At 42.6% G+C, this 8,901-nt stretch overlaps 1 protein-coding gene across 1 annotated transcript; it reads left to right on the plus strand.

Moving 5' to 3' along the window:
• Positions 1-3,233: 3,233 nt before the first annotated feature.
• Positions 3,234-6,884, plus strand: irx2a (iroquois homeobox 2a; the record flags this gene model as incomplete). Its single annotated transcript, XM_083989441.1, has 3 exons — positions 3,234-3,473; positions 4,747-5,152; positions 5,953-6,884. The coding sequence occupies 3 exons, from the start codon at positions 3,234-3,236 to the stop codon at positions 6,882-6,884; spliced, it is 1,578 nt and encodes a 525-aa protein (XP_083845567.1).
• Positions 6,885-8,901: the final 2,017 nt, after the last annotated feature.

The raw sequence follows: 8,901 nt of genomic DNA on the forward strand, positions 1-8,901 counted from the left end.
TATTAGTCTTATAAAAGAAGGTGTTTCTAAGTCTGGCTACATCTTTTTCCCTTTCTGCTTCTCTGTCTGTTGGACCTGATACTTTTCTGTGTCCCTGCATCTGTCTGTTTTACTGTCTCTGTACTCTCTATACTGTCTTTATCTGTCTGTCTCTCTGTCTGCCTGCTTCTCTGTACATCTGTCAATCTCCTCTCTCCCATCTCCTATATCTCCATCAGGCTGGGACTAAAATATCTTAGGCGCTCCAACCTTTTTGAAACTGAGACCTGGAATGCACTACTGCAGGGTTCATCACACAGACACACACACAATGCTATACACTTAAACAGCCCGACAGGTGCACTTACACTGACATTATGCATACTGTATGTGGACGTAGACATCAGCATGGACACACATATAGCCTACACACACCATTTTACACACACACACATTCAAGTGAATAAAATTAAGAAAAAAAAAAAAAAAAAAAAGAACTCCCCCCAGACCATGCACAGTACCGGTACAGTACTGATGGTTAGTCCATGGTCTGTGTGTAGAGGAGACAGTGCCCCCTGGTGTGGGCCAAACAGAACTCCCAGTCAGCCCTATCTTGACCCAATCTATATTGAGAGTACTCATTTACTCTTCTGGGATTGATTAGTCCTGCCTGAAACAGAGAAACCACCCACATCTCACTAAAAAAATACAAACCATCTCCTGTAACCAATAGCATCCAGACAGATAAAATAACATGAGATCCAAGAAATGCTTCATGTTTCCAAAAACATGTTGTTCAACTTTCCAAGGCCGAAAACAAAGAATTTTATGACCGCTCTAAATATATAATAATAGAACCATGGATATTAAGAACTATTTGACACAGATCCTTTATGTGTCTGTGCCATGATATTGGCTGGCTTCTAATACAAAGTGTTAAAAATGGATCAAACCTCAAACATAAAAATGCAATTCATTCCTGTAATTTATTCTTGTATATGCACTGCTGTCAGATTAAAAAAGAGGTAGCAAGTTAATTTCCTTTAATGTCAATCTCTATCTGTTTTACCATCATATCATGGCCATGTCCACGTGTGATTGTTTAATATGCCTATAGTCACACAGTCAATATAATGAAAATATATCAGATATAACAGTGTGAAGCAGTGTTATATTTTTGAAGCTTTAAGAGATGTTATTATAGCCTATTTATTTAATTAAGTATGTTCATTTAAATGGCGTTAGGTGTTCTGGATGATTTCTGTATTGAATACACACACCCAACATTTAGTGATAAGAATACATGCAGTTATATATCATATATAATACTAATAACACTACTTTGTCTCCCCTTAAAATAAAACTCAGCACAACTGTGGCTATAATTAAGTCACCTGAATACAGGACATTATGGGCTATTGTGTATTTAATTAACAAAACTGATGTAAATGTTACTTCTGAGACTCTTTTGGTACACTTTAATGCATGCACATATTTGGATGTTATATATAAATTAGTCATTCCTGCTAACAGGCAAGCTGTAATGCACCTTTTCAAATTGTGCTGTTTACAACACTGTCAGACCAAATTGCAGTGGAGGAACAAGCACCTGATGGATGAACACATTCATTCGGATGAATACTGATGAGAAAGACTGCTAGGCCACTCTTCCTCACAACAGTTGCCACCTTGACTGCCCGTTCCAAAAAACCGCTGTCACAGTTTCAGGTTTCCACCACGCTGTGCTGTATCGCTTGTCTCCAACAGAGGTCATAATGTCTGTAATCACAATAATAAAGGACAAGGATGTGCCCTGTTTTGCATGCAGGCGGGTCCGAATGCGCGCACAAAAACGCACAACATGGTAGACAGGTGAGTGCCTAGGAGGAAAAAAAAAGTGCACGGGGAAAACTGTCAAACTCAGCTCATACCAACTGCACTGGTGGTTCGCTTCTGGCGTCTGTACAGAGGCGAGACTGTCCTCTCATAAAGCGACAATCAACCGCCGCCAACAGCTTTATTACTGCTGATGAATGTAATTGTAATAATAAGTGATGAGCGTGTTGGAGATTCGCTAAGTGGTGGAAATGAAGGAGCCGGGGGGTGGGGGGGGGGGGGGGGGACGCCTCCCGCAGGTCAGAGCGCGCACTGCCCGAGGAGCGCGCACATTTATCGGTGCTCGCATACTTGCATGGATGTGTCCGCGGTTTAATAGCCGGACTGACAAAATAACCAGCTGCAAGTCTAGGGCACTGGTCATTTTATACCCCCACTCTCTCTCTCTCTTCCCCCCTCTCTCTCTCTCTCTCTCTCTCTGTCTGTCTCCCTCTCCCCCTCCTCTGTTGCACAGTTGTTGGCGTTAAGCGCAAGTTTTGATCAAATGACGCTCTGTGCCACAATCGACCTGACAATTCAACAGTGCAGCAATTCAAATAAACAACCCCACGGCACAAAAGAACAACTGACTGAAACAGATGAGCTGGTTTTGCATACTTCTCTTTCCCTCATTGTCAGTGCGTTTACAACAGCCACCTTAACAAAGTAAATGTGTGCACTTTTGTAGGTTTTCACCCCGACTGACACGAGTGTATTGAAACAGTGAATCTCACGTGAAAACATTTTCATTTCTGATACACCTGTGTGGTTAAATTTCCCTGAATCCGGTTATAAATGAGGCAGACAGCAGCTGCTGTCCGGTTAATTTCAGATAGCAACAACTGCAGCCCTGTCTCATTCAGTTGGATGATTTATCCGATTTAAATAAACAAAAAAGTTTTTTAAAATGTCCACACTAAACTACAGGAATCCACAGAGCCCACTTCTTGCAGTGTGGAGTCTTGGTTTTGTTCCGAGGCTCCATTTCTATGAGGCAGAAAGGGGGCGGGGATGGGATATTCAGATGAGCCGGAGTGACAGCTCCAGTTTCCCCCAATGCTCTGTGTGTCTGAAACTCCACTGGCTCCTTCCCTGCTAACTCCTCACTTCATAGTGCTGCGTACTAAAAACATCGGACGCTAGGGGATCAAGACGCATGCCACATTGCCTCTATGTGGGCACTTTAACAGATCTTTCGGGGGGTTTTTTCCCAGTAAGGGGGCTGTGGAGGGAGGACTTTTTATTTTCATTGTCTGATGACTGCTTGCACGGCTGATTATTGAGTTGACTGTTTATTGTTTTTGGCTGTTGTTGCCCGCCGCCCTGCGCGTTTTTTTCCCGTTCTTTTTTGGAATCGGCGACTTAAACCGCGCTCACCAATGTCCTATCCTCAGGGTTACCTCTACCAGCCCCCGGGCTCTCTGGCTCTTTATTCGTGTCCGGCTTACGGGGCCTCGGCTCTGGCTGCCCCGCGGAATGAAGACTTGGCGAGGTCGTCCTCTGGCTCAGCCTTCAGTCCTTACCCTGGATCGGCTGCTTTCTCTGCCTCGGCCGGTGCAGGCTTCTCCAGTCCACTGTCATACTCCACGGATCCAACCACGGGATTCCCATCGTACATGGTAAAAGAAAATATATATTTCACGTGTTCCTGCATGATCCTGTCTAATCGTTTTCCAAAGCGGACGAAATGTGTCGCTGTGATATTAAGTCTTCACAGGCGCAATAATGTTTAGCTGCCTTTCACAGGCACAGCGCGGCTTTACAATGCTTTTTGTTATGGTTGACTAATCACTGGGTGAAGTGCAGAACTTTTCTATGGAGTGATTCACATACATATCCAGTGGCCTACTCGTTGGGTGCTTACTGTAAAATGTGTGACCCCTTTAGCCTAAAGGGGATTTTTAAGCATGAGCTGCAAATTGTATATACAGCTTGACCAGCTCTTAACACTGGCTGCGCAGCTAATAATGTAAAACCATCACCTCGGTTTTTTTTTTTTTTTTTTTTTTTGATCATTGAGTCACCAAGCAGTGAATGTTATGTGTCATATAAAAACTGACAGAACACAAGCTGTAACTCTTTCTTCTTCTGCGGTCATTAAAATCACCAGGGAGTGGAGTCGCTGACTTTATTCTGAGCTGAATAAACGGAATTTTAACATGAAAAGCATGACTCGCATTGCTAATGTCGCAGGGCACTTCAAGCGTTTTAAGGAAAGGTGCATATCAAGTGATTTGCTAATGGGATTTGTAATGCTGCAAAGAGGAGATATGTTAACACGTTGGGGCTGCCACAACAAAACAAAAAGCAGCCGCTGAAAGAAAATGAGGAAGTTAATAGGTGATTACAGAAAATTGAAATTTCCGTTTTATTATCTTAACGGCTATATTAACGGGAGCTCTGTTATTAGTTAATCCGATAATGATCTTAACCATCAGTTAACCATTCGCTCGTGCCTTTCTGCGGCCTGCTTTTATGCACCGTGCGTTTATTGCCCCTGCTCATAATTACACACATTTGCTTTAAGCCTTTTCAAGGTTAACTAATGATCTAATTACAATATAGAAGTTTATTTTGTTTCCAGCTTTGAACTATGAGACGTCGTTTAATTTTAGTTATATTGTTTATTTTTTTTAACGATACATTTACACCACTCCATTCCCACAGGTTTCGAAAAGCAACTGACTAACAAAGTACAATTGAACTAATTGTTTCTTTGTTTAAAAATAATTACAATATAATGTATTAAGTGTGGGACATCTGGGAAAAAACACGTGGGGCTATATGAAGCTTCTTTGTAAATATTGACATTTTAAAACAATATGAAGGGGGAGTGTGATTTTAAAACAGCATATAGCAGGCTTGACTTTTTTTCCCCCATCTTAATTCCAGAGCTCTCCATATGACGCACACACGACGGGCATGGCGGGGGCATTGAGTTACCACCCATACGGGAGTCCAGGGTACCCTTACCAACTCAACGACCCGGCTTACCGCAAAAACGCCACCAGGGACGCCACGGCCACCCTGAAGGCCTGGCTGCAGGAGCACAGGAAGAACCCGTACCCGACAAAAGGGGAAAAGATCATGCTGGCTATTATCACAAAGATGACCCTGACGCAGGTCTCCACATGGTTCGCCAACGCCAGGAGGAGGCTCAAGAAGGAGAACAAGATGACCTGGGCGCCCAGGAATAAGAGCGAAGACGAGGACGAGGAGGACGGGGACGGAGAGAGGAAAGAGGTGGAGCGCTCTGAAAAGACTCTGGATAACAGCGAGGCTTCAGCGGAGGATGAAGGTGGGGTATAATCTGAGGACCGAGCCAATGATCCATTTAACAATTCAGGGTAGGATGGCGGTTAAAGAAAAAGAGAGAGAGAGGGGAGGGGTGGATGCCTCTTTTATTTACTGCTCAACTTATGTTGTCCAATAACAGGCCTTTCCTAGTGTCAAAGATATGCAATGATAGAATAATTAATTCACATGCAAATTATATTTACTATTTAATAGATCTGTCGTGCATTGTTTTAATAAACATCATTGATTAAATGATTAATTTTATTGATTAAAACGAGGACCTAGAAGTCGACACTGTACTTACACCTGCTAAAATGAACTTTTTATTTTCTTTAACATGATTAATTGCAGGTCACCATGGCGACGTAGACAGGCACAGCACAGCAGTGAGCCTGTGAATGTTATTCTCTTGATGGCATTTTAACTATGTAAAAATAAGGAGGACTCCATTCTCATCATTAAAACGGGCTTTTTAATTGTGGCTTTTTAAATAATGGATGTCAAACTTATTCAAGAGTGATTGGTGGTAAAAAAAAAAAAAAAAAAAAAAAAAAAAGAGAAAGTGATTTGGTCTGAACAAAAAAGAACAAGAGCAAGATAAGTTTTCAAATGAATTTATTCAAAATTTCCATCGATATGTCTGCTTTTATTTTAAATATTTTATCATTTTTAAGGGGATGTGTGTCTACTTTATTTAGTTTTCTTTCCTTTTGCCTTGTTTGCTCTTAAGTTTTTTGTTTTTGTTTGACTAAATATTTCCAATTTAATTAATAATGTATTCATTCTCTCTTCCTGTCTTAGGTATCAGCCTGCACGTCGACACCCTGACGGACCACTCCTGCTCCGCAGAGTCTGACGGGGAGAAGGTCAGCTGTCGTGTGGGCGAGCTGGGTTCGGAGCAAGCCGGCGACAAATGCGACGAGGACGACGACGACCAGAACCTCGACCCGCGGGTTCAGCTCTCGCCCAAACCCGTCACGTCGTCGCCTCTGACGGGAGTGGAAGCGCCAATCCTCAGTCACCACCACCACCACCACCAGCAGCAGCAGCAGCAGCAACACCATCTCCACCACCACCACCTCCATCATCTCCACCATCTCCACAGCCAGCGAGAGGATTTGGCCCGGAGCCTCGTCAATAGCAACAATATAAACACCAATAAATCGTCCTCATGCCTCGATAGCAGACCCTCGTCGGGGGCGCCTCAGACCCCGACAGTTAAGCCCAAATTGTGGTCGCTGGCGGAGATTGCTACCTCGGACCAAAAGCAGCAACATCAGCAACAGCAACTGGGGCAGCCCGGGCAACCCAACTGCCCCTCCTCCAGCGGTGGCCTCCTCACTCCCCCCACGCCTTCCACCACCTCCCCGGCTGCCACTTCCCCCTCCCTCTACCCGGCCCCCTCCATCCTTGGAAGACCTATTTATTACACTTCTCCCTTTTATAGCAATTACACAAACTATGGCAACTTCAGCCCCCTGCAGGGCCAAGGGATCCTGCGGTATACTAATTCATCTGGAGTGAGTCTGGCTGCCGCCGCCGCCGCCGCTGCTGCTGCTGTAAACGAGGGTCTGAGCTCCTCTCACCAGGCTCTGGAGGCGAGCACAAACCCCAAACACAGGCCAGACTCTCCCCTCGTTAAAAATAACCCAAACCAGATTGTTGTTGTTGAGCAGCAGCAACAACAACAGCATTTCAGAGCCGCAAATTTAGAAGCAAAGAAAGGTACGTAATAACATGACTCAAAAACATGACTGGGAAAAAAAAGAAAGACAGAAGAAGAAGAATAAAAAAAAAAAACAATAACCATGTTGAAAATTTATTTAATCTAGTGTTGAATCTTGAGATCGTATTTTTTTCTTAAACAGGGGAAATCTGGTCTCGGTGGGAGTTTAGTGAATTCACTTGTTTCCAATGCAAATCAACTGGTTTTTCTTTGTGTCACTCCCATATGTCATTGTCGTGACACCATGGTGATGATCGAACTGTTTCTGCTCAACTCCCAAGAAAATTAAGAGTCTTTCAAACAGCCCTTCTTGAGAAACAAGTGGCCTCATCTGACACCAGATTTTTTTTTTCACCTGCTTTAAGATAAATACGATTTTAGGACTGAATATAAGACTAAATGACTTATTAAGATGGACATTTCTGCAGCGCCGTCGAAGCAAATGAACGTGTACTATGGCCTATAAATCGTTTTTAATGCAGTTAATTTTCTGGAATGATCCACTCTAATTGTTCTTCTTTTTCTTTTTTTTAATATGCATACTTTGGTCTTTTGTATCCCACTGAATCTTTAACGAGGAGATCACGAGGAGCAAGCTCGCATTAGAAACCATAGGGATATAATAAGAAAAGCCCATTGCAAACAAATGTGCATGGACACCTACAGATATAGACATTAAATTAAGCCCATGATGGACTGGCCTAAAATCGCACACACATGCGCGCGCACTCACACTGGCAGCCTGTGAATCCAGTGAGCGGAGAAATGTTGCCATAGCTTTGAGCAGGAATCCTATTTTTAATGTTTCCTCTGATGTGTGTGTGTGTGTGTGTGTGTGTGTGTGTGTGTGTGTGTGTGTGTGTGTGTGTGTGTGTGTGTGTGTGTGTGTGTGTGTGTGTGTGTGTGCGCGCGCGCGCACAGTCGGTCCCAAACCTTATCTTTCAGCTTAGGATAATTATAATTACACTGGGTCAGCCAAAAGCAAACAAATCAGTTAGCCTGCTCTGCGCATTCATGGTGCAACTTTACATCTTCAAATGTCACTTATGGGTGATGGTGGTGGTTACTCTGCTTGCACACATTCAAAGCTTTGCCTGCACGGCTGGATCAGACGTGCAACCAGCAATTAGGCAGTGGGGATTTTTTTAATAAGCACTTGCAGTTAAGTAATATAGCTGTTTATCTTTATTTATTTATTCTTTTTTTTCTTTTTTTGGGTTCGAGTCAGCCTGACAAACTTTTGAATTTTCAGCAGAGGTTGGGTTTTTTTTATTTCCATGGTCTGCAGGTAGGTGTCACAATTGCTTTGACTATAAAGCCAGAAATGACACCACCTTTTAGCCTCATGTTTTAACCCCCATAACCTTTACTCCAAAACCGGATCTAGTGCCACCATATAGTCAGAGTGATCGCTGCTATCGCCTCGTCAACTCCTCACACAGGCTGAGGCACTACACACTCCACAGCACACACACACACGCACGCAAATACACGTTTATCATATTGTTATTGTATTATTTCAGCTGTTTTGTTTTCATGCAATGATTTCATATGCTGGTTTGAAAAGAAAATCTCCCATTATATGTGATTTACATGTTATTTCTCAGGTTCCTATAGTTTGCTTATTTGCCACGGTATATTATTTGAGTCTATATTTACGTGTGGAAAACATAATTTGGCCTTTCTGTGAAACCACGCTTGTAAGAGGAGGTGTCTTGGGACGCAAGGCGGACGGAGCTGAAGTGAACTTGAGGACTTCAAAGTGGAATAGCCTACATTTGATATTTATTTTTTTAAATGATGGCGAAATGATGCCTATAATTTATGCAAGTTGTATTGCAAAAATGGGAAACTGACATCGTCTGTTTGTTTTGTAAATATATATATATATAAATATAAATATATATTATGGACGGTTTTTATTTGAGACGCATTTGGGAAAAAGCTACACATTCTTGTTATCAGGAGTACTTTTACTAATTTATATCTTTGAATGTAAATAAAAAATAAAACGCGCTGGTATA

Source organism: Trachurus trachurus, assembly GCF_905171665.1.
Source record: "Trachurus trachurus genome assembly, chromosome: 16".
NCBI classification, from domain to species: domain Eukaryota; kingdom Metazoa; phylum Chordata; class Actinopteri; order Carangiformes; family Carangidae; genus Trachurus; species Trachurus trachurus.